We start from the raw sequence: 25,624 nt of genomic DNA on the forward strand, positions 1-25,624 counted from the left end.
AGCTGGGGTGGTCTTCTGCCTCAACCCTCCCCTCCCTCTCCTCCCCCCCCCCCCCCCGGGCTTAGCACAGTGCCAAGCAAACAGCAGGTGTTTAATAAGTGCTTATAGACGGACTGACTCCCAGTATAGAACTCCAGCCATGGATGCAGCTTAGCCAACTAAATCTGTAGAATTTGCAGAAGTTGCGCGAGGGTCTGGAGTCACAACTGGTGGCAATAAGCATTTGCTGTTTATTATTATTATTAAATATTGATATTAAACAGTCTCCAAGACAGTTGACAAGCATTGGTTAAGCACCTACTGTGTACCAGGCACTGAGGACAGAGAAATGGGCCCTGACTGAGGGAGCTTGGGATGGGGGGGGCATATGGACCCCCAGGCTTTGGGCCAGTCCACCACAGCCCATCTTACTGGGTTTGTGTGTCATGAACTTCAGCTGTATGAGGATCCACCGAGATTTCCCTTAGGGGAGAAGACTTTCCACTGGTGCAGATTGTAGCTTTCTGTGCCCTTGAGCATCACTGGTGCCCCAAAACGGGACGTGGTGACAGCTGTGGGCCAGGAGCCCCTCTGCACTTCAGCCAGGAGAATATGGGGAAAGGAATGGCGGCTAGTGCTTGCGCTCTGTCTGCAGGGGCCCCTCCCCGGGCACCCGGGCGCAGGCGGCCCGTGAGGGGAGGACTGGCCCAGAGCCGGCACTCACTAAGTGCAGGTGGCAGAGGGCACCTTCTGGGGCTGCTGCCCTGACTCCTGGGAAAGAGCCTGTCCCCCGGAGCCCCTGCCAGAAGGGGCCATGGGCGCCTGAAGCGGAGCTGGGGGCAGCGTTCAGTCGGGGACGCCACGATGGGCGAGGGGACGTTGCCGTCTTCAGTAGGATTTCACATCGGCCCCAGGCCCAGATAGGGTCGGAGGGCGACGGGATGGCCGCAGCCTGGGGAGGGGCAGGGGGGACCTCCGAGGCCGTCCGCTTCAGCCTCTATCTGACTATGGGTCCCGAGGGGGCCGGCTCCACGGCGGACTGGCCGGGGACCCCCGGTCCTGTGACGGGAATCAGGGGCACTTTGTGGTCCCGGGCAAGACTCCCTCTGCCTGACTCGGTTTCCCCAGGGCACCCGCTCCCCAGGCTTTGCCCATTAAGCGGGGTGTCCCACAGGAGGGGCTGTGCCGGGCGCCCTAACAGGGCCTTAGAGAAAGGCCGTCGCTTTGTTAGCCGCCTGTCGCCGCACAGATAAAAGCCTGTGGAGGCCGGGTGGGCACGTTCTGGGCCCGGCCCCGGGCCTGCCAGGCCCCCAGCTGGCACTCCCCGGGGAGCCCTGTGGGAGCCTCCTCTCCGAGCTGCTCCCGGGCGCCCTCACCCTGGAAAACGGGGCTTCCCTGGAAGCTGGACTCCTGCCAGGCCCCCACTTTTCCCTTGTGGCCTTTGTGGGGATTATGACGTTTTAGAAACGGGAGCCGGGGTTGGGAGCGATTTTCTGGGCGGATGAGCAAGTGGGAAGGGGGCTTTCAGTGTCGCTGCCCCCCATGACGGGCGGAAGCCCCAGCCCCGAGGCCGCCCCACTGCGGACTTAGGGGCCCCGGCTCTGTGATCGGGGCGTGCTGCGCTCGCGGCGGCCAGCAGGGGTCACCCTCTCAAAGTTGTTGAAGGGAAGCTCAGCTCGGAGGCCCTCGGAGAGTCTCAAACTGGAGAGCTGGGGGGGGGGGGGGAGGAGACACGGCGCTCTGTGTTCTAGGCTGTGGCAGAACCAAGCGAAGAACTGGTCAACGCAGCCGCCAGCCGGGGCCCCTGAGGCCAGAGGCTCCGAGTTCAAGTCCTGCCTCAGACACTCCCTGGGCCAGCCTCGGGTTCTTGGACTGGAAAATGGGAAGAACGAGGCTGACCCCCTAAGGCCGCTCCCAGCGCTGAACGAGATAATGTTTGTGAGCATCTGGGCCGTAGGGAGGTCTCAGAAGGAAAAGGTCGGAGCGGGGAGGGAGCTCAGAGCATTGCGCGCCCACTCTGAGCTTGGTCCCCCTCAGCCTGGGGGACACAGACCAAGGCAACACCGTCCCTTAGATTCGAGGAGCCTGCAGTCCCGAGTGCAACGGGGCGCCCAGGCTAGGGAGCCGGGATAAACTGGAGATGGTCCCGGGGCAGCCGCTGGCCTGGAAGGTGAGGTAAACTGAGGCAAGGGGCACAAAGGACCCCGCCCCCCAGTGGCGGTGGCAGCTTACCACCAGGTCAGAATAGACCTTAGAAATCCTCCAGGCCCCCCTTGTTTATCCCCAAAGGAGGGGAACTGTCTTGTTCAAAGCCACTGGTCGGGGGTGGTCTCGGAAGTGGAACCCATTAGTCTCCAGGGCCCAATTCTGTGATCTTTTTGGGGGGAAACTGCTTTTGTTCCTTTTGGGGGGGGTGTCCCCAAAGCTAGAGCCCGGCTCCGTCTCTCAGACTCTCCACCAGGATGAGGACAGACGTTAGTAGCCTCCCAAGCCAAAGGCCCAGTTTCTGTCAGGAGCTCTCTGAGGGCTGGGCCTTCGGGAAGGACGGACGACCCATTTCGGCCCCCAGCGAGGTTCTGGAGAGAAGTGGACGTTGTGGGCCATTGGAATTGTGGGGGAAAGATTCTCCCTGATTCTCGTTTTAAAATTAATCACGAAGGATTTCCCATAAAAACCTAGTGAGTTATGAGAGGGCAGCTGTGCTTAATACCAGATAACAATTGGTCAGTTTGACCCTCCTGTTCTCACTCATGGAAAAACAGGAAGAAAGGCTTAGCGTTTGGGGGCTGCCTCCAGAGGACGGACAGTTCTTGAGCCTTAAAAAAACCCAAGTTGCCCATTTTTCCGGCCTTCTGAATTGTGGCCTTCCCTCCTCCCCATCATGATCCTCGTCGGGAGGTTGCGTCTCAAGCCTTTTAAAAAGCTTGGCAGGGGAGCCAGAGTAAGCTAGAGCCGTAGCGTTGCGGACCAGAGGGCGCTGGTAGGGGCTTCAAGCTCCCATCCCCCTTGAAGATGGAGTCCCCTTTATTCCATCCCCGGGAGACCCCCTCCTCCTCACGCACCCCTTCTAGCTTACTCCATTTGGAAGCTCTCTCTGAGCAAGCTCAATCCCGGTGGGTGGGATGCAGCGGTGGGGGGATGCTGCCCAATTTCTCTTAGATTGGTCCTTTAGTAAGAGCGCAGGATTGGCTGGGAGCCAGCACCAGGCTGAGGATGGGCACGAGGACCCTGCTCACTGACCTTGTTGTCGACAGCTTAGCTTGCAGGAAGGGGAGGGGAGGGAATGCTACAAGGACCAACCAAGCAATGGCAAGGATTTAAATGCCTACTATGTGCTGCCCCCCAGGGCTTCGGCGACCCAGAGGAGAAGCGGTTTGTTCCTTCGGAGAGGTTCTATTCCTAGGATGTACGGGTTTGGCAGCCGGGGGTGGTCACTCAGTTCCGACAGGACCACAGAGCAGGAAGGAATTCTATCGGAGAGACAAGATTCTTCTAAACCTCCTTGAACCTCAGTTTCCTCATCTGTGAAATGGAGATGACTGTGCTCGAATTCCCCAGTCTCCGGGCTCTGCTTAAATGTAGCGGTGAATGTTTCTGGTGAGAGATTGCGAGGGAATTTGTAGCGAGAATCTAGCAGACTGTGAGCTCCTTGAGAGCAGGAACCATCTTATTTATCTACCTACCCATCTATCTACCTACCTGCCTGTATCTATCTACCCATCTATCTATCTGTCTATCTTTCCCTTGATCCATTCATCTACCCACCCATTCATCTATCCATCCATCCATCTTTCCCTTCCTACATCCATTCATCTACCCACTCATCCATCCATCCATCCATCCATTGATCTATCTGTCTGTCTGTCTGTCTGCATGTTTATGCGTGTGTTTTATTTCTCTACACACGGAGCCTGCTGCATAGTAGGTGATTTATACACGTTTGCTGAGGAGTCCTTCAGCGACATGAATCTATACCCAGGTTTTCTTTTATTTGAGGTTGTTCAGTCATCTTGACTCCATTTGGAGTTTTTGGTTTGTTTTGTTTTTTGTTTGTTTGTTTTTGGCACAGACCCTGGAGTGCGTTACCATTTGCTTCTCCAGCTCATTTTGCAGACGAGGAAGCAGAAGTGACTTGCCCAGGGTCACCAGCTAGGAAATGTCTGAGGCCGGGTTTGCACTCAGGAAGACGAGTCTGGGGGATTCCAGGCTCGGTGCTCTCTCTCTGCACCCAGTACTTTGCCAATGAAGCTTGTCTGTGTGTTCCTGAGGGCGGGCGGTCAGTGGGACAGCGCCCGCCACGTCAGTGGGTCCTTAACAGCTACTTGGAGGATTGATTACCTGTGGTTTTATCCCCCTTGCCCGGCACAGAGGGAGCTCGCCGAAGGCCTCCTGATCGCCCGGTTAATGTCACCCACGCCGCGTGGGATCCCAGAAGTCTGGCTCCCTTTGAACCCCAAGTAACTCTCTTGTAGGATTCAAGTGAGAAGGGACCTTAGTCTCCACCTGGACCAACCAGAGGCTTTCCCCGAGGAGGAGACTGAGGAGCGCTGCCCTCAGGTAAGTGGCAGGCGGGACGAACTACGGATTCTGCAAAGTGGGAACACGCTTGTCCGGCCTCTTCTTGGTCACTGAAGGGGTAAGAGACCCAGGGCCTGTCCAAGGTCACATGGGAGAGCCTTGATCTGGACTAACGCTTCCCGGGCCCGACTTGTGCAGTTTCTGATGCTCCCCAGGGCCTCCTGGCATTGGGTGAAGGGGAGGCTGGCCTCAGTTGGATAATGGGGCATCTGTACTTCAGGCAGGGCTCAGACTGGATGCCCGGGGCACCGGGTTCCGTTAAGTCTTGAGAATAGCTTACACACAATCACATACACACACACACACAATACACACATACTCACTGACACACACTCACACTCACACACACACACACTCACACACTCATAACACACACACTCACTGACACACACACACTCACACAGACACACACTCACACACTCATACACAGACACACGCACTCACTCACACATACTGACACACACACACTCACTATTGCACATACACTCTCACACACACTCACAACACACTCACTCTCACACACTATTGCACATCCACTCATACATACTTGCACACACACACACACAATACACACATACTCACTGACACACTCACACAGACACACTCACACACTCATAACACACACACACTCACTGACACTCACACTCACACAGACACACACACTCACACACTCATACACAATCAGACACACGCACTCACTCACACATACTGACACACACACTCACTATCGCACATACACTCTCACACACACACTCACAACACACTCACTCTCACGCACTATTGCACATCCACTCATACATACTTGCACACACACACACACACACACACACACTCACAGGGAAACATGCTCATTTTCCCCCTTGCGTTTTTATAAAAGTGCAGTTAAGTTTACGGGCAGGTTCCAGTAGGCCATGTGCCCCCTCCCAGTTCCTTTTATCCATCCCCTCTTCCCGCAGTCTTCAGCAGGCAGCCTGGTGGGAATTTTATATTAACCCTGATTCTGTTTTTGCACACCCCAAATAAACCATGACCACAAGTGGCCGAGGGCTCCCAGGCAGTCTCTGAAGGAACACCTGGCATGGGATGGACCGATTGCTCGGGACCCGGGCCCCCAAATCTGGCTTGTGTAAAACCTGAGCGTGCTCTATAATTGGGGGGGTTTGCCCACATATAAAATTGATTTTTAAATTTTCAAATAAACCTTTAAGAGCGGGGCCTCTTGGGGGGCCGTGGCCGTCAGCACCAAATCAAGCTCCCCCTTGGGAATCGGCGGCAGAATGGCCGTGGGTCCCATTGACTTTGACTTTGAGTCACCACTAGCCTGGTGATTTGGGGACAGTCCCTTGACCTCTGAACCTTTACTTGTAAACTGCTGGCTGGCTCTTGCAGTTGGGTCTGGAGCATAAGGAGGCTCCCTCTCCAGATTCCGAGTGTGTTCTCGCAGGGCCGGGGAGGGATGCTGGGATGAGGCAGCCATGGATTGTTGCTTGTGGTTTCCTCTAGAAACATTTCTTCCCCAGAAGTCATTTAATCAGTCAGTTAACGGGCTCCGAAACACGTTGTTACCTTCCCTCATCCCCTACATTTTATCCTCTGAAGTCTTGTTCCAAGGCGGGACACACAGCTTAGAGTCCCAGCTGGGTTCCGTGTTGCCCGGATCTCCGCGGGGCAGCAATTGCCGGGGCCTCGGTTTCCCTCTCTGGCATATGAAAGGGCTGGAGCAGACATCCTTGGGGCTTTTGAATTCCCTGCCCTAAGCCCCGTGGTGGGCCCCAATCCAAGGATGTTCTGACGGCAGCCTGGGGAAGTGAAGTCACAGGGACCGTTGGGGGCTTGAGAGGAAAGGTGAAGGCCTTGGGGAGGGTGGGAGAGAGGAGGGATTGAGGGCTTCGCTTTAGGAGAGTTCTGGGCCAAATCCGCATCAGTGGAGGGCCTGAGCCGGAGTAAACTGTCACCCTGGAACACTCCAAAATGAAAATGCAGTAGAAGGGTGACTCCTCAGTCCCAGGGGAGATGGGCCTCTGCTTGGGGGGGGCATCAGTGGCAGGAGGAGCCCCCAGAGCAGAAGGTGCTCCCCCTCCCCCCCACCTGCCTTGCACCTTCCCCGAAGGAAGTTTAATTGATGGCGGTGCAGGGTCACAGCAAGAGAGTATCTGGGCGGAATTTGAACTCTGGGCTTCCGGGCTCCTGCCTCATTGATACATCCATTTTCCGGTTGTATTAAGGACTTCCCCCTTCCCACAACTTCCTGGCAGGCAGGAGCTCTTTACCCTTGTTTTGCTCTGGGACCCCCGCAGCCGGGATAGTATCAGGCATACAGTAAGTGCTAAATAAGGATTTGTCCAGCCAGGCCCTTCCCCCAGGCCAAGGACTCTTGTGATTTGTGGGCCCGGGCCGGGAGAGCCAGGCTGAGTCCTGGGTGCGAAGTCGGTGCTCAGAACACTGTGGCCCGGGGCGGGGCGGGGGCGTGGGCAGGAAGGTGCTGGGGGGAGGGGAACTGGGGGGGGAGGGGGTGGCTCTCCGCGGCTGGCCCGGCCTCCAGCCCTCAGCCCCTCGCGACTTCCCGGCCTTGGTAGCCCCTCCCCCCCGGGGGTCTCCGGCATCTTTGCTCGGAGCTGGGAGGACTGGGAGCCGTGTGGCCGGGGGCTTTGGCCAGGATTCCAGGGGTGGGAACGGCGCGAAGGGGAAAGCTCTGGGTTCAAATGGTGGTGCTACTCGTGTGCCCCCCACGGGTCGCTTGTTCCCCGCTCCCCAGGCTCGGCCCCCAGCAAGCTCCTCACAGCCGCAGGTCCGGGTGGCGGACACACCCCTCCCCCCGCCCCCCACTCCCCCTGACTCCGGGCCGGAGGCAGGCAGGCTCCTCCCCGCGCGGGGATTGGCCCGAGGGCCCCCTGCCGGGCCGGAGAGCCCCGCCCCCGCCCCGCCCCCTGTCCCGCAGCTCTGGCTCGGGGCTCGGGCGCTGAGCTCGCTGGGGGCCGCGGCAGCACTTTGGCTGCGCCCAGCCGGGAGGGCGAGGTGGGCCGGGAGAGCCAGGGAAGGGCAGGGCGCGGGGGAGCCAGGCCCAGCCGAGCCGAGCCCAGTAGTCCCCCTATGCGCCCCGAAAGTCGACCCGGGGGGGAGCACCTGGCCGGGGCCCCGGACAGCCTGCGAGGTGAGGAGCTGGGGGCCGGGCGCCAGGGCTGGGGGTCCCCCGGGCCGTGTCGCTGCCGCAGGGGGGCGGACTGACTGACAGAAGGGGCCCCGGGGCTTGGGGCCCCTGCCGCGGGTTGGGCGCCTAGAAACCGCAACGTTGGGACGGAGGAAGTTACAACGTGAAACAATGTAGCGGGTGGACGCGGCGGCTCTTGGGGCCCCCGCGGCCTCCTTTTACAGCGGGGGAAACTGAGGCTCCGAGATGGGCTAGGGAGATTCTCCCGAGCGATCGGGAACCGGGGCCCCCGAGTCGCCCAGTCTAGTCGTGGGGCTCGGGATTCTCCCCCTGACCTTGGCTTCGGGCAGCGTTGGGGGCGCCCCTCCCCCTTGGCGATTGTTTATTTCTCTTCTCGCCAGCGGGACTCGGTGGGAGGGGGCTCGGATTTAAGTCCAGGACCTGACCCATGACCTCTGACACGTAGCGTCCCCCAACTTCCCCACGTAGAAAATGGGACTGGACGATTTCTAAGCGCTCTCCTCTCTGCAGCCCCTTCCCCTGTTTAGTGCGTCCGCGGAGCGGGCGCCCAGGGGAAGGGGATGTGAGCAGGTGGGTTCCCCCGGACTCTCGTGTGACGCCCCGCGGGCTCTTCTCCGTCCCGCAGGAGGAGCCCCGGCGTGACCCTGTGTGCGTGCCTCCCCCCCACGCGCGGACCATGCATTGCGAGGTGGCCGAGCCGCAGAAGCCGGGCGCTCCTTTCTACGAGGTGCTCGTGGCCAAGCGGCCCGGGGCCGGAGGGCCGGGCGGCGGGCCCGGCGGCGGCAGCAGTCCCGCGGGGGCGCCCAAGGAGCTGGCCCCCGCCCCCAGCCACGGGCGAGCCGCCGCCTTCCTCAACACTCCGATGGCCTTCAAGATCACGCTGAGCGCCGGCGGGGCGGGGGGCGACGGGCCCGAGCAGCCGCCGCCGCCGCCGGCCCGGGGCCCGCGCGACGTGGGGCTGCCGCTGCTGGAGCCGCTGCTCCCCAAGGGCCCCGGGCTGCAGCCCCCGGCCCGGCCCAAGAGCCCCAAGGACTTCTTCCCGCAGAAGCAGCCGGCGCCCGGGACCAGAGGTGAGTGGGAGCCCGAGATCGCGGGGCCGGCCCCGGAGCTGCCTCCGGCCGCCCGGTCCCCTCGGAGCCGCACCAGCTCGCGCCCGAGCCCCTCGGCCGGCCGCGCTGCCGGCGCTCCCGCCGCGGACCGCTTCCCCCAAAGTTCCTCAGCGCGCTGCCGGGGACTCCCCTGGCCCGAGCCGCCCCCGCCCCATCCGCGATTTCGGGGTGGGGGGAGGAGGCTGGCGCTGGCCCTCGGGGGTCTCCCGATCTGCCCAAGATAAATTGGGGGGGTCAGAAATCTTACCTAGAAGTTCCGGGGGTTCTGGATGGACCCCCACTCTTTCCAAAGTCAGGACTTATATTCGTGGGCAACTTTTGGGGCCCCCCATCACTTTCAGTCGCCAGCCCAGGCCACTGGTATTTCACCAGAAAAAGTGGGTGAGGACCTGTATGGGGGTGGGGGGAGCTGTTGGAGCAGTGGCTGTTGTCAGGAAGGGTCCCATTTGACTCTGCGGGTGCCGAGGGGCTGGGGGGAGGGGTTTGGACTTTGCCGGGGTGCAGTTTGGCTTTTTGTTGTGTGTATACAGACTGGGGGGTGTTTGGGGAAGTGGCCCCCCTCCCCCCACTTCTCTTCCCTAGCTCCCTAGCCATATCCCCCGGTATCCCAGCCAGTCCCTCCCAGGCTTCCCAAAGGCTGAGCTGTGCTGGAGCGCTTCTGGGTTCCCTGGGCTGGTGTCCCATGGGGGATAACTCTCCCCCCTCCTCCCATGGGGATGTTAGGAACTCCCTGTGCCCATCCTGAGCTTAATTAGAGGCCAGGGGGAGGGGGGCGTGGACATGTTCTTCTCATCAGAGTTAATTATTATTGAGCAGAAATTTATAAAGTTTCACGCTTGGAGATAAATTAACCAGAGACTCCTAGTTGGTCTTTGAGCAGGGGATTTTGGGGGGAAACTACAGGCCTGTGTTTAGACAGCTCGCAGTCGTCCTAGCAACCAGCTTTTGGGAACTGTCTGTTTAGAGGGATGACACATCCCATTTCCAGGTAATTCCTCAGGAAGAGCGAGACAGCTTGTGTGCAGGGGGTGGCTGGGCCGGGCTGCACAGCCCCCTCAGGCCCGCCCCACCCAGAGTGCTCAGGGGCTCAGCAACCCAGGGGCTTCCTGCCCCTTTCCTCAGGGGCAGATGGCAGGCCCCAACTCTGGAGAGTTTGAGTGAAATACTGAGCAAGAGGTAGTGATGGTATTCAAGCACACACACACACACACCACACACACACACACACACACACACACACACACACACACACACACCCTCTTGCCTCTGCGGCCATTATCACTGTCATCCGTGAGCTTTCCTTCTGATGAGATGACGGGAGATCGAGGTTTGCTGCTGGACTGACGTGCTTGACTTTGGGTCCCTGTTGCTGGAGAATAAATTATTACAAGCGGCTTGTCACTGCCCATCTCATGCAGCAAGGACCGAGGGGTCTTAGCTGAGAGGGGTCCTTGGGCCCCCCAGTCACCTCCTGGAGAAATAAATCTTTTCCTGCAACGAGAGTTGACCAGATGGTCTATTTGTGGGATTATAGGATTTGAACTTGGAGGAATCTTAGAAGCCTGAGCAGAGATTGTCAGGGAACAGGGGATGTCAGGGCTGGGAGGGGGCTTAGAACAGGGAATGTCAGAACTGGGAGGGGGCTTAGAACAGGGGATGTCAGGGCTGGGAGGGGGCTTAGAACAGGGGATGTCAGGGTTGGGAGGGGGCTTAGAATAGGGAATGTCAGAGCTGGGAGGGGGCTTAGAACAGTAATTCTTAATCATTTAGACTTCTGTGGCATTTTGATGAACCTGAGGGACTTTTTTTTCCTCAGAACTATGTTTATAAATACATAAAATAAAATACATAGGATTTTAAAGGAACTCACTTATACTGAGATAGAGTTATTGGATTAAAAAAAATTAACCTGTTACAGGGACTCTTGTTAGGGTTCCCTGCCTTAGAACATAGACTATAAGAGTTGGGAGGCACCTTAGAACTTAGAGGCTCAGAGAGGAATGGAACCTCGGAACACTAGATGTCAGAGCTGGAAGGAGTCTTAGGGATCAGGTAGCCTGACGCATTATTTGATTTTAGAGGAAACTGAGACCTATAGACAATGATGTGGCCAGAACAGCAGTGGCCAGCAGGAGAAGGCAGACCCAGGCGGTCCGTGTCCAAATCAATCCACTTCTCTGGAGGAAGTGTCAAAGTGACTCTGTGGGACGGTTTGTAGGCCGAGGCCTTTCCTGGTCTCAGTCACCGCTGTGTTCCCAGACTTTACTTTAGTTCTAGGCTGTGGTGGAAAGCCCCTGGGTTTGTGCCCCAGACTGAAATCTCTGAAACAGGGTTTTCCAGGAGGGAGAAGTTGTTAGGGACCAGAGCGCTGGTCGGGCCGGGGCTGGAGGCCTCTGCCACTGACCCTCCGTGTGACCTTGGAAGAAATGACTTCCCTCTGAGCGGGCCCATCTCCTGGATGGGGCCTTAGGTCCCTTAGCACTGAGCAGTCTGCAGACTTCCCTGTGATTTCCTGGTATAAGGCCCCATCCAGGAGATGGGCACTCTAAGAACACTGGTCCCTTCACCCTCCTCTGATGCCCGGAGGCCTGGCAGGCGGTGTCCTCCCCCGGGTGGGAGATTGGGACCAGGAGGGTAGAGTGAAGGCCCCGGACTAAGAGTGAGGACCCAGGTCTCCTGGGCAGCGAGAGCCTCCCAGCCGCCTCCGATATCGCCTCCAGGTTCCCTGCGCCTCATCTGGGTGACTGGAGGCTCCAGAAGGGAAGTCAGGGTTGTTGCCTTTGTCTGCATCCCCCGCGGTGCTTGTGGCCTGCCTTCCTCACCTGAAGCAAGGGGCTCCTCCGGCTCTGCCGTTCCCTTCCCCAAGACCCCTCCCAGTTTGAACAAAATCCCGTGTTCTGAGGCCCTCCCAGCTTTGACATCTGCCCCAAGGGCTCTGCTAACGCTGCCATTTCTTGGTATAAGATCACTGGGGTCTGAATGGGAGGGTCTTTTTAGAATTAGAAAGTGGGGAGAGCCTTGGGCCCAATGTTGGCAGCCGCAGAACCTCAGGACGAGTCCTGAACACATTATTCCTTGGGCCGGATTAGATTACAGATGATCGGCCCGCCTCAGATCTGGACCGATAGGGGGCTGGGATCAAGGGCCTCGCAGATGGACTGGAGTGCGGGTCTGTAAACATTGTGGTCAGATGGGGTTTCCAATTTGGGGCAGCAAGAGCCAGGAAAGCTGCAGTGATAGTATCACTGTTAACACTAATAACCATTTAGTGTTTACAGTAAATGATTTCTTGGTTCTCTTCTAGAGGCCCCATGGGGCAGTTGGGAGAGACTCGGAGCAGAGCCCGGCCTAGGGCTACTTCTGCCCAAGCTTCCATGTCTCATTATTTATATGTTATCTTTCCAACTAGAATGTAACCTCCTTGAGGACAGGGATTTTCCTTCCTCCCTCCCTCCCTCCCTCCCTCCCTTCCTTCCTTCCTTCCTTCCTCCCTCCCTTCCCTCTTTCCCTCCCTCCCTTTTTCCCTCCCTCCCCTCCTCCTTCCCTCCTCTCCTTCCTCCCTCCCTCCCTCCCTTCCTTCCTTCTTCCTTCCTCCCTCCTTCCCTCTTTCCCTCCCTCCCTCCTTCCTTCCTCCCTCCTCCTTCCTCCCTCCCTTCTTCCCTCCCTCCCTCCCTTCCTTCCTTCTTCCTTCCTCCCTCCCTCCCTCCCTTTTTCCCTCCTCCCTCCTTCCTCCTCCCTCCTTCCTTCCTCCTCCCTCCCTCCCTTTCTTCTTTCCTCCCTTCCTTCTTTCCTTTCTTCCTTCCCTCCCTTCTTCCCTCCCTCCCTCCTTTCCTTCTTTCCTTTCTTCCTTCCCTCCCTTTTTCCCTCCCCTCCTCCCTTCCTTCCTTCCTTCCTTCCTTCCTTCCTTCCTTCTTCCTTCCTTCCTTCCTTCCTTCCTTCCTTCCTTCCTTCCTTCCTTCCTTCCTTCCTTCCTTCCTTCCTTTTTCTTTTTTCTTCTTCCTTCCTTCCTTTTTTCCTTGGCCCTTGATGCAGTGGTATGAGGATGATCTGTGTTCACATAAAACTTTAGACACGTCCTAGCTCTGTGACCTTGGACAAGTCACTTCCTTGTTGTTTTTGATTTCAGTAGTATTTTATGTTTCCTCAGTAGTAAAGATAATTTTCAACATTCATTTTTGTAAGACCTTGTGTTCCAAATGTTTCTCTTTCTCCTCTCTTACCTCCCTCCTCTCTAAGATAGTAAGCAATCTGATACAGGTATTCACATAGAACTTACACGTACAATCACTTTAAACAGATTTCCACATTTGTCACATTATAAAGACGAATCAAAAGGGAAAAATCACAAGAAAAAGGAAAGCAAAAAAAAAGGTGAAAATACTGTTGTGATCCACCTTCAGTCCCCAACGCCCCCTCTCCGGATACGGGTGGCTCTGCCCATTACAAGTCCATTGGAACTGACTGGATCATGTCATTGTTGGAAAGAGCCACGTCCACGTCCATCAGAACTGATCGTCTAGTCTTGTTGTTACCGTGTACGATGTTCTCCTGGTTTTGCTCACTTCCTCAGCATCCGTTCATGGAAGTCTCCCCAGGCTTTTCTGAAATCATCCTGCTCATCATTTCTTATAGAACCATCAAATTCCATTTCATTGTTATTCCATGGCCCCCGCCATTCCCCAGCTGATGGGCACCCACTCAACCTCCACTTCTTGGAGGAAGTCACTTAACCTGCGTCTGTCTCGGTTTCCTCAGCTGTAAAATGAGAATAATACATTTACCTTGAAGGGTTGTTGTGAGATAATATTTGTGAAAGGGCTTGGTATATAGTAGGAGCTTAATAGATGTTTGTTTCCTTTCCTCTTTCCTTGGTTTCTCCAGGGTTTAGCACAGTACCCGCCACATGGTCGACACTTACTGAACCGTTTTTTGATCGCATGTATTTGGGCGCGTTACTTCTCGCAGATACGTTTTCTCTTGTGATGCAGGAGCAGATGATAATCTCTGAGGGCCCGTGTGGCTTGAATGTTCGGCTCTAAAATTCATTGTCCCCAAGACCTTTTCTGCCCCGACATCCCGTGGTCTTACGGTGAAGGCCCCGGAGCGCTCCTAAGGTGAAACGGCCTCTGGGTCTGTGGGAGATTTGGGTTTGTTTCGCTCTTTCCCATAACTTACACTCTGCTTTGATAGAGAGATGTCCGGTGGAGCAGGTAGCTCACAGGGAGCGAGCAAAATGAGCTCCCACTAGGCACGGCCTGGAGTCTGATCAGGGTTCTAGCCTGCATTGTGAAGTGGGGAGGGTTAGGCCTTTGATCTCTGCTCTCCACCAGCCTCTACAGTTTACAGATGGGGAAACTGAGGCTTGGAAGTCAGATTAGTTTGAGAGTAAAAATGTCTCTGATGAGATTGAAGAAATGTCAAACCAGCTGTTCAGGACCCTTCTTCCTCAGTTTCCTGCTCTGTAAAACTTGAACTAGTGTTCTTAAAAGGCCTTTCTCGCACTAACCTTTCATGATTTGCGGGTCCCTGTTCTCAGGCCCCTCCCAGCTCTGCCATCCCCTATTCAAAGCTTCCTCCCAATTCTGCCATCCCCTGTTCAAAGCTCCCTCCCAGCTCTGCCATCCCCTGTTCAAAGCTCCCTCCCAATTCTGCCATCCCCTTTTCTAAGCTCCCTCTCAGCTCTGCTATCCCCTGTTCAAAGCCCCCTCCCAGCTCTGCCATCCCCTGTTCAAAGCTCCCTCCCAATTCTGCCATCCCCTTTTCTAAGCTCCCTCTCAGCTCTGCCATCCCCTGTTCTAAGCTCCCTCCCAGCCCCAACATCCCCTGTTCAAAGCTCCCTCCCAGCTCTGCCATCCCCTTTTCTAAGCTCCTTCCAGCTCTGCCATCCCCTGTTCTAAGCTCCCTCCCAGCTCTGCCATCCCCTGTTCTAAGCTCCCTTCCAGCTCTGACATTCCTTGTTCTCAGGCCCCTCCCAATTTCAACATTCTCTGCTCTAAGGTTCCCTCCCACCTAGAACATCACTGTTCTAAGATCTTTCTGACTTTAAATCTGTGTTCCATTTGAAGATATAAATGTAAAACATCCTCTCGGGTGATTCTTTTCCTCTCAACAAAACTCAAACAAGTGGAACCAGCAGGTGTTAGCTCAGCTTCTCCTCAGCCTTGAAACGCAGTTGGGCTGTGGGGCAGGGGCTTAGTTGGGGTGACCCGTGGGGCTGCCGGCAGCTGTATCTGGTTGCCTGTTCCCTCCTCCCTTAAAAAACCTAAAAGTCTTTTTTCTTAATTAGCAAAATTCTGTTTTCTCTCCTTCCCACTTTCCCCATCCCCACTGAAGAAAAAAAGAAAAACCGACGCCCTCGTAATAAACTTGCGGAGTCAAACAAACAAAACAGATTCTAGCACAGGCCGGGCCCCAGCATGGAAGTTTCCTCGTGCACTGAGACAGGCGGCTCTTCCTCAGGCAGTCTCCCTCCCGAGCCCCTGGGCCGTAGCTAGCTGCTCGTTGCTTTGGTCAGAGCTCCTCGGACTTTCGAAGGCGGTTCCTGTCACAGGTCCCAGTCTTGCTCACCTCACACGTTCATCCGTGCTGTTTAAAGGTCCTTCCGGTTCTGCTTCCTCCACTTTGCACGGTGGATCTTCCTCGACTGCTCTTCCCCTCACCATTTCTTGCGGCACTCTTGGCTTCCTGGCCATACCAGAGTCTGTTCAGCCAGGCCCCAGTTGATGGGGAACTCCCCTCCCCCTTAGTGTCTGGTCCTTTGCTTGGACAAAAGGTTCGCTATGAATGTTTCCCATACTCCTCCTCTCTGATTGCTTCCGTGTCCCCCTTTCTCTCGTGTCCTCCAATTCCCATTTCTGTTCCTTGTCATTTTCCTCAGAAAGAACAGAGCCGTCATTCACGTCTCCACGGCCCTTCCTAGCCCGGCTCTGCGGTGGGTGGAAGAGTTGTTTCTGTGGCAGGCTCACAGCTGAGGACCGGGGCTGGGCCTCTGACCCCAGCATTCGCCCAACTCCTCCTTCAGTCTCTCCCCATCATCCACGCGGTAGAAAGGTCATTTTTGTGTCCTGTGACATTGGGGGAAATTGTCATTTCAGTGTTGTTTTTTAACGGTGTGGATGATGAAGAGCTCCTGAAATTATAATGACCAAAGGTTTTAGTGTATGAGAAAGGCAGAGACAGAGGCAGAGAGAGAGAGAGAGAGAGAGACAGAGATAGAGACAGAGAGACAAAGAGACAGACAGAGAGAGACCGAGACAGAGAGAACGGCAGAGAGACAGAGAGAAAGAGAGACAGAGACAGAGAGAGGCAGAGACAAAGAGACAGAGACAGAGGGAGACAGAGACAGAAAGAGAGACAGAGACACAGAGAGAGAGAGACAGAAACAGAGAGACAAAGAAACAGAAGGGGAATGAGTGTGAGAGAGACAAGGAGGTGGAGAGAGACAAAAAGACAGAGGGAAGGACAGAGAGGGAGAGACAGAATCAGAGAGAGACAGAGAGACAGAGATGGAAAAAGACAAAGAGAGAAAATCAGAGAGAGAGACAGAGAGGGAGAGACAGAGACACTCCTCTGCCCAGTGTGAGCCTCGGTGCAAAGAGAAGTGTATTTTAGTGTTTCAAAAACGTCTGTTTTGTGTGTAGCGAGCCTCTCAGAGGGACGTGGCCGGGATGCTTTTCCCTGGGATTCTCTGGGAATGCTCTGGTGGTTTTAATTTTGTCTCCGGCCCTTCCCAGCTGTCACAGGACGCCGGGAGACCCCGCTGGCCGGGCCGCCCGACACGGGCCGGGCGGCCTCTGAGCCCGTGGGGCTGCTTGGCGGCCCCAGGCTCTCTGCCAGCGGCTTGATGCCGGGCCCTGTTTGCCGTAGCCGGCGTGCACAGCCTACCCTCCCCGGAGAGCTGCGGCCCCTCCAGCCCCCTCGTGTTCTTTGTAAAATGAGCTTTTTAATGCTCTCAGTCTTGCCTCAATCTAACAGAGAGCGGTCTTCCAGGACACACACACACACACACACACACGTCACACAGCCACACAACCACAGTCTTACACACATGTCACACACATCACACACACACAGTCACACACACGTCACACGTCACACACAGCCTTACAGCACAATCCCACACGCCTCCCACATACACCCACGCCTCTCTCTCTCACACTCACACCCCTCAGCTTTTTGGGCCCGCAGCCTCATTTTTACAATGCCTTAAAGTCTCAATGAATCATTAAAGGGAAATTTGTATTCGCGCCTGCCCGGCTCCCCCGTTTTCCTCGATTTTGCCCTGGGAATTTTGCTCTGAGTAACAGGCAGGTCTTTCTCTCCTTTTTTGGTGACGATATTTTTAAAAAGGAGAAAAGAGGCTGTTTGGAAATGGCCCGGGTGTTTTGTCTGCTGCCGACCGTAAATCTCCCGCGGGGAGTCCTTTCCCCGCCGGGTTCTGCCCGTGGAGTCGGCCTCTCCGACAGGGGAAGGAGCTGGATGGAGCTGACGGTCGTGCTCCCGTCTGGGGAGACAAGTTCAAATCCGCTCTTTGCCGCCGGCTAACATTGTTTGATTACGAAAAATTGGATAAAGATCTTATTTGGACTTGACGGTTTTCAGAATGGGGGTGGGTCTGAGTGTTTTTATTTAAATTTGGGCCACATAAAGACCCTTCAGTGTGGGGGGGGGCAGGGAGAGAAGGAGCAGACTTGGGATCTGTCCTTGACAAATCCCATCCGCAGAGCGTGGGAGGCACCGGTGCGAGCCCTGCTCCGGGGTCCCCAGCTCCTTTTTTAGCCACCGTCCTTGGCGCAGAGGACGGCTGTCACCGGCCCAAAGCAGCAAAGTGTGGCCTGTTTGGCCACTGACTCGGTGCCGGAGCTGCCTGAAGGAGTCTAGAGGGAGCACCCACCCGCCTTAAGGATGGAGGGTATTGGGTTTTGGGGGGGCCACTGGGGGGAATGGGGGCTAGGGGAATGTCTTCTGGAACTTTTCTACTCTCCCACATCAGAGACTGAAAGGAAACAGACCCCCCCCAGCCCCCCAGCTGCCGCCCCCCCCTAGCCCGTTCTAAAGGCCCCCCGCTCCTCTGCTTTTCCTCTCAAGTTTTAGTGTTTTCTCTGTTCTACTCAAAGAAGGATTCCCTCAGGAGCTCCTGGGTGAGCGAAACGGTGTTTTCTTAGCATCCCCCGCCTACCCCGCTGGAGGCAGATGGACGGAGAAGGGCCCCCAGGAACAGAATGAGGCTTTTCTGGAGGCCGAGTCCTCGGGCGGCCAAGGAGCAGCTGAGGACGCCCCAGACGGAGGGACGAGCCCAGGCGCACAGAGGGCCCCAGTGGATTCTGTTTCCCCCTCTTTTACTCTCTTCCCACCTACACCCCGGCACAGGGGCCAGCAGCCAGGCTGCGAAGGCCCAGAGGAGCCCCCCCAGAACCAGCTGGGGCCGGAGCCCCCCGGGGAAGCTGCCAGAATTCAGAGAGGGAGGCGCAAGAAATCAGACTCAGAGAGAGTTCCACCGAGGCCAGCTTTCAGCCCGTACTTCCAATAATTTGGGAGGAATTCTTGTCCAGCTCCGCTGACACATCTGGTGGGTAAAACCCCATACGACGCCCTGTAGACTCTTTGCAGAATCCGGGATTTGCTCCCAGACGGATGCGTGAGGAGGCCCCTTTTCTCTGCAGGGTCGTTGTGTGTGTGTGTGTGTGTGTGTGTGTGTGTATGTGAGTGTGTGTGAGTGTGTCTGTGTGTGTGTGAGTGTTTGTGTATGTGTGTGTTTGTGTATATGTGTGTGTATGTGTGTGTTTGTGTATGTGTGAGTGTGTGTGTATGTGTGTGTTTGTGTGTGAGAGTGTGTGTGTGTGTGTGTGTGTGTGTGGTGTGTGTGAGTGTGGGTGTGGGGGGGGACAGGGGAGGCCAGGTCCAGCTCCCAGTCAGTCCGGGAGGATTGTTGATGGGATTTCTGGTGAAAGGATGATAAGAGATAAAAGAACCCCGGCCTCCGAATCCCTCCGTGCTCTGTATGAAACGACTCTGAGGAAAATGGAGGTCGTGTGGCCAGGCTGTTGAGAAGTTGGGGCTTGTTACTATATATTTGTGTTGGGGGGATTAGTGTGCACGGGGTGGGGTGTTAGTCCCTGGAAAAGAAATTTCTCATGGGCAGGGGGATCCATAAAAGCCTTGGCCCGGAGCCTCCCCCCGGTCCCCCCAGAATCCTCTCCCTCAGCCCCTCCCCACAAAGACCAGAAGGAAGGGGACAAAGAGCGTCTCCATTCATTCCTTGGAGCCTCGCTGGGATTTCTTTGGGGAGCTTTGATTTTCGAAAAAGGACTCGGGGAGAAAACAGGCTTTGGCCAGACGATGTGAAAACCTGTAAAAACGGACTTTCACGGCGCGGATCCCGCTTGTTGTCTTAAGCCCCGGAGGGGCCGGGAGCGGGTTTACTTTGGCTTTCCGTCGGACCATATGAAACGCCTCTCCGGGGGCCCGCTATTTAATACCTAGGAGAAGTTTGTGTAAGGGCGGATGATATATTTTGCCTGCTCCCAGCCCCGTAAATAAATCGCACGTGCGGGCAGGGGCAGGAGGCTCGGCCGTGGAAATGGAAGCTTCGTTTTTCTCCCCAGTGCTCGGGGATTCGGTCTTGCCGGGCGCCGGGGAGGGAGGAGGCCGGCTGAGTCCCGGCGGGAAGCGGGCCTGATGCTCCCGGGCCGTACGCTCTTTATCCGGACCTGGCCCGGCTCTGCCCCGGGCAGAGAAGGAAAACAGGACGGGGACGTTTGGAGCGGGTCGTAAACATGGAATCCTATCGCGTGCCTTTTTTCAAAGCCCGGGCGCTCTCCGCGGCGCCGAGGGGGGTGACCGTGTGTCGGTCCTGGGCCCGAGGCCGGCGCGGTCTCCCGCCCGTGAGCGAAAGGGCTCCCCGTTCGGAGGCTCCGTTAAATATTTCATGCTCAGACCAAACTCCATTCTTTTCTCCTTTCCTCCCCCCATAATAAGTTTAAATATTAATTCTCTGGAATGTCAGATGCCGAAAGCAAAGCGTTTAATGAGCTGCCGTTTCAAATGTCTCGGGCTGGGCTTATGAAACCGGAGCTTTCCCCGGGAGGGAGGGGGCGGCGGGCCGGGCTCCCGGCTCAGAGACAGGCGTACCCGGGCCGCCTCGCGGGAGGGGAAAAGCGTCCGCGGCCGTCGGGGCCGCGGGACGGCCGGGAGTCGCTGAGATTCGGCCGGGAAGCGTCTGCGAGGGCCGGGCCGGGTGCGCACGGGCGTTCTTGCCCTCGCGCCGGTTTGGGTGGGTTTGGTTTTGGGGGGTGCGAGGTCATTCTCTCTCTCTTCCTGGCCAGCTGGCTTTAATTCTGCCCGAATGCCCCTCGCGGGCCAGATGATTGATCAAACGGGCCGGGAGCGGGAGCGTCTGCTGGAGGATAATCGGCCCGGAGCCTCCCCACGACAGGAGCTCAACGTGTCTCCCCCAGCCGCGGGATCCCGGACCTAGAGAGCGAGCCTGTGTGCGTGTGTGTGCTGCAGTACGTGTGTGTATGTGTGCCCATGTGTGCATGTAAATGTGTGTGCGCGCAGTGCAGGTGTGCTGTGTGTACATGTGCGTGCTGCAGTACATGTGTGTGTGCACGTGTGTGACCATGTGTGCGTGTAAATGTGTGTGCGCGCAGTGCAGGTGTGCTGTGTGTACATGCGTATGTGTGTGTGTGTATGTGTGTGTACATGTGGGGGGCACGCAGAGAGGGGAGAGAAGAGGAAGAGGCTGTGGATCCCAAGCTGCTGCCCGCGCTCTGCCCCAGAACCAGATGTGAGAGACCATGTGGTCTGTGAACCGGAGGAGCGCCCAGAGAGGGGCAGGGCTGGCCCCCTGTCACCCAGCAAGTTAGGGACGGGCTGAGCTCGGAGCAGGCAGCCCCAGCCAGGCCGGTGGAACCGAGGGCGCCCAGTCAGCCTTTTCTGCTGGAGCCCCGGGGAAGGAGAGAGGAGCCGACCGCTGGCTGGGTGGGGACTGAGCCCTGGCGTTCTCTGCTGTCCGGGAGCCCCGGGACCCCTCCCCGATGCCTTGTGGCCCCCTCCGTCAGGGAGAGACTCACAGGCTGGAGGGACGGAGGCGGCCGGTCCCAAGTCCAGCATTGGGCGATCTCTGATCCAAGGGCAGGCGGAGGAGCCGGGACGTGTGACCACTCGGCGCTGCCCCATTCACGGAGACGGATCGAGTTCTGGGAGGCCCCGGAAAGGTCAAATGGCTCGGACCCAGGACTATTGCCCCAAGTCTAGTGACCGTCATGTTACTGTTCAGGCTTCGCCTCCTGGCTCCTGGCCCAGGGATGGACGCGTGTCAGGGGAGGGCCCTGGGCCTTGGGTCCCGGCCCATTGGTTCTGCCAGGTTTCGGTTCCATCCGCCGCTTAACTGGTTCCCCCGAGGTTGACGACAAGTCATCCCGATGCTGAGCCTCCGTTTCCCTGTCTTCACGGCAGGGCTGGACTCTGAACCACGGGGCCGCTCACGTCCCCCTGGACCTGTTTCCTTCCAGTTAAACCGGGAAGCTTGGGCTTGATCAGAGGCTCAGCCGTGACACCGGGGTCTCCTGAGCCTGGGATGGATTCCAGGGTCTCAGCTGCCACCCAACGCAGACTCAGGGCACGCGCTCAGTGCTCTGGGCCTCGCATCCGGGGGACGTTCGGGGTACCCTCCCCCCAGGAGAGATGGGGATCCCTAAAGAGCATCCTGACATTGCCCTGTTCTAAGCCCCTCCCATCTCTGACATCCCCTGTTCTAAGCTCCCTCCCACCTCTGACCTCCCCTGTTCTAAGCTCCCTCCCAGCCCTGACACCCCCTGTTCTAAGCCCCCTCCCAGCCCCGACACCCCCTGTTCTAAGCTCCCTCCCAGCTCTGACACCCCCCGTTCTAAGCTCCCTCCCAGCTCTGACACCCCCTGTTCTAAGCTCCCTCCCAGCCCTGACATCCCCTGTTCTAAGCTCCCTCCCACCTCTGACCTCCCCTGTTCTAAGCTCCCTCCCAGCCCTGACACCCCCTGTTCTAAGCCCCTCCCAGCCCCGACACCCCCTGTTCTAAGCTCCCTCCCAGCTCTGACACCCCCCGTTCTAAGCTCCCTCCAGCCCTGACACCCCCTGTTCTAAGCCCCCTCCCAGCCCCGACACCCCCTGTTCTAAGCTCCCTCCCAGCTCTGACATCCCCTGTTCTAAGCTCCCTCCCAGCCCTGACACCCCCTGTTCTAAGCTCCCTCCCAGCCCTGACATCCCTTGTTCTAAGCCCCCTCCTGGCTCTGACATTCCCTGTTCTAAATCCTTCAGGCTCTGACGTTCTCCTCAGGTTCCTTCCAGGCCCAGCATTCTCTGAATCCCGGATCTTTTCCCCATTTGGGGGGGAACCCTCTTGCCTTGGTCCCCTTTCCTGGGCTTTAGGAGAAAGTGTGGCCGCCTGCTCTCCTTCGTGGGGAGCCCGAAGCTCTGGCTCCCAAATCCTGTCCCGAGGAGCTCTATTAGTCACACATTTCTGAGACATTCCAAAATCGAGGCAAGCTCCTCAGCCCGGGATTCGGTTTGTTCTCCCCCCTCCCCCTCCCCCTCTCCCCTTCCCCCTCCTCGTTCTTTTTCTTCTTTTAATATAAACCTTCCGCGGGCTGGGTTTACATTTAGGTTCCTGCCGTCCGTTACTCCTGGCAGATGCGACTTTCGGTTTCATTAAGGAAAGCTCTATCTCCCAGCCCCAGGGCCCGCTCCTGGCCGGCTCCCTCGCCTCCCCCGGCTGGGCAGAACCGCAGCGGCCTTGGGTGCCAGAGCCAGGCGGCCCTGAGCCCTCGGGGGTCATTTGGGCTGGAGGGGTCCGAGCTTCGGGGGCCCCGAGCCCCTCCTAGCGTGGAGGGAGAAGCCCCTGAGGTCCAGCCTTCCCTCCATCGGGCCCCACGCATTTCTTCAGCACCCACTGGTACCCAGCACTGTCCTGGGTGCTGGAGGCACTGACCCCAAAGCGTGTTACTTCCTGCCCCCCAGAGAGCCCCTGTCGTGCCGGGGGAGCACAGCGATCACCCCACAAGCTTTACTTGGGGGTCCAGCTCTGGAACTGGACCTTTCAGCTCTGGAACCGGACCTTTCAGCTCTGGAACCGGACCTTTCAGCTCTGGAATCCACTTCTTGACTGGCCCCGAGGGGAGTCCGGTCCTCCCCGGCCGCCGCAGGATGGTTCCCAGGGGCCCCCGGCCGCCTTCGCCCCGTGGCAGAGTTCAGAGATGGCAGCTCCGAAGTCGAGCTGGCTTTGGGAAAACTCCTTAACCCCAGTTCCATAGGGACAGGTTCAGGTGGGGCCTGGGGGCCTTAGTTGGGCTGGTTCCCCACGTCCCGTCCCTTAATGTGGTAACCAGAGGCCATTGACGGCCTTGGAGATGTGAGGAAACTGAGGTTCGAGGAAATTATTTCTCGGGATCCCGTGGCCAGGAACGGGGCTGAGATCCCCAAGATCCACTCCCAAGAACCAAGGACGTTCTCCTATCCTGAAATCTACAAATGCGTGTGCTCTCTGTGTCTGTCAGTCAGTCTGCAGGCAGGGGAACAAACATTTATTAAGTGCCTACTGTGTACCAGGTACTGTGCCGAATGCTTTAGAGATAGGATCTCGTTTGATCCCTACGATAATGGTGAGGGAGAGAGGGAGAAGTGCTGCCATCGTTCCCATTCTACAGATGAGGAAACTGAAGCAGGCAGCGTTTAAGTGAAGTCCTCGGGGCCACCAGCTAAAGAGTGTCTGACCCTGCATTCGGACTCCAGATTTCCTCAGTGCCTCCTGCGTGCTGGCGCCATTGTCAGCACGGGATAATTTTTTTTAAAAAAGGAAGCAATGTGATGATGTGGATGGAATTCCCAGGGACCAGCCCGGGGTCACAGCACCTTGTGCTGCTGTGGGCCGGGCCCGGGATGCAGAAGAGATCCTGGGGATCCAGGCCAGACCCCCATATAGTAACGCGTCAGTAACGGTAGCTACCAGAGCAGAGCGTTTTTCTTCTGCTGTTTCCCATGATCCTCCAACAGCGGTCTGATGCAAGGACCGTCATGGATCCCATTTTACCCGTGAGGTAATTGAGGTTGAGAAGAGTTAAGTGATTTGCTCCCAGCTATTAAGTGGCTGAAACCAGATTTGAATTCAGGCCTTGTGACTCCGGGTCTGGTAGTGGGAGACCAAAGAGAGCCGCGCGGGAGAGTCTGGGTAATAAAGGAGTGGAGGCGGCCCTCGGAGCCAGGGCCTGGAGACAGGGGACAGCCCCGTCTCCCCTCGGCTTAAGGCTCGTGAGGAGTCCGGATCGGGGGCGCAGACATGGCAGGGAGGCTGTCGCCGGGTCCGCTCGGGGACCTCGGCTGCCCCACGCAGAGACCCCCGCCTCCGGCCTCCTCCTTGCTTCCTCCTGTAGCGCCCTGCGGCCCCAGGGCCATTCTCAGAGGCTCAGCCTGAGAGGGGCTTGGGAGAGCCCACCGACCAGGGGCCTTCTCCGGAGGCCAGCCCGGCTCCCCTCAGGGGACAGGAGCTGGTCCCTGGCACTTCAGCGGCCATTGGGGGGCGGTTTCCCAGACTCTGAGCCTGCGGCTCCCACGGCACCTGTGCAGCTGCTGTCCTTCTTGCCCTCCGGGGCCCGTCAGTCAGCACGGTCGGCCGGTCTGCGGCATTAAGGATCGGCCCGTGAAAGGAAAGGCCAAAGGGAGGCAGCCCCGGCCTCAGGAGGCCTCCATCTGCAGGCAGAAACGACAGGCGAGTACCCAGGGGCATCGCTCTACACGTGTGTGTGGGGGGGATCCTGGGCTTCCCACGGCTTAGGCGCTGCCCCCCCCCCAAGGTCTGTGGCCAGCAGGGAGATGCAGCGGGATTGCAGGGAAGCAGGCGGGAAATTCACAGAATCAATGTACAGTGAGTCTGAGTGTGTGTGAGTGTGAGTGTGTCTGTCTGAGTGTGAGTGTGTCTGAGAGTGTGCGTGTGTGCGTGTGTGTGATAATAAGAAGTCTCTTTTGAAGATTTTACTGGAACCGAACCTTGAAAGTGAGAGTTTCCTAGTGACAGTAAGGAGGAAAGCCTGGTAGGCAAAGGTGTGGAGGCAGGAAACGGCATATTGCCTATGGGAAAGAGCGCTAATGGCTGTCTCTTGAAACCCCTGTGGGGCCTGCCACTCCCTGCGGAGGGAGCCCCCTCTCCCCGTGTGCCATCCCCTATTCTCAGGTCGTTCCCAGCTCTTGGCAGCCGGCTCTGCTCTGCTCACTTGATTTCCTGAAAAGAGATGAATGGAATTTCTTTCTTGAGGTTTTTTAATAGCATAAAGAGAAGTTTCCAGCATGATGTGAGCGTGAGGGCGCTTCCACGCATTCTGTTGGCCGGTAAAGTCCATCTTGGCTTAGGAGCCTATTTCCTGATTTCTTAGAATTGACCTAAGACGTTAAGTCGCTTACCTTCACCGGACTTTGCTTCTTTGTCATCTGGCAGTTTAAGATGATGTCTGCAATGTCTTCCAGCTCTAAATCCTGGGAGCCTGTCACAGGAGAGTATGTTTCTCAGGTCCCTCCAGCTGTGACCTCCCCTGTTCTAAACTCCCTCCCAGTTCTGACACCCCCTGTTCTAAGTCCCCTTCCCCCAGCTCTGACATCTTCCGTTCTAAGCTCCCCCCCAACTCTGACAACCCCTGTTCTAAGTTCCCCCCAGCTCTGACATCCCCTGTTCTAAGCTCCTTCCCAGCCCTGACATCTCCTGTTCTAAGCTCCCTCCCATCTCTTCACCCCCTGTTCTAACACCCCCACCCCCACTATCCCCTGC

The 25,624-nt window shown here is 57.2% G+C and overlaps 1 protein-coding gene across 1 annotated transcript in view; it reads left to right on the top strand.

Annotated features, from left to right (window-relative positions):
• The first annotated feature begins 7,455 nt into the window (after nucleotides 1–7,455).
• GLIS1 (GLIS family zinc finger 1) overlaps nucleotides 7,456–25,624 on the top strand; it is a 209,392-nt gene continuing 191,223 nt past the window's right edge. Inside the window, exons 1-2 of the mRNA XM_051999643.1 lie at nucleotides 7,456–7,708; nucleotides 8,352–8,796. Of these exons, the coding sequence (XP_051855603.1) occupies nucleotides 8,403–8,796 (394 nt within the window). The 5' untranslated portion in view covers nucleotides 7,456–7,708; nucleotides 8,352–8,402. The remainder of the gene's footprint in view (nucleotides 7,709–8,351; nucleotides 8,797–25,624) is intronic.

The sequence above is a fragment of the Antechinus flavipes genome, chromosome 4 (assembly GCF_016432865.1).
Source record: "Antechinus flavipes isolate AdamAnt ecotype Samford, QLD, Australia chromosome 4, AdamAnt_v2, whole genome shotgun sequence".
Taxonomy (NCBI): domain Eukaryota; kingdom Metazoa; phylum Chordata; class Mammalia; order Dasyuromorphia; family Dasyuridae; genus Antechinus; species Antechinus flavipes.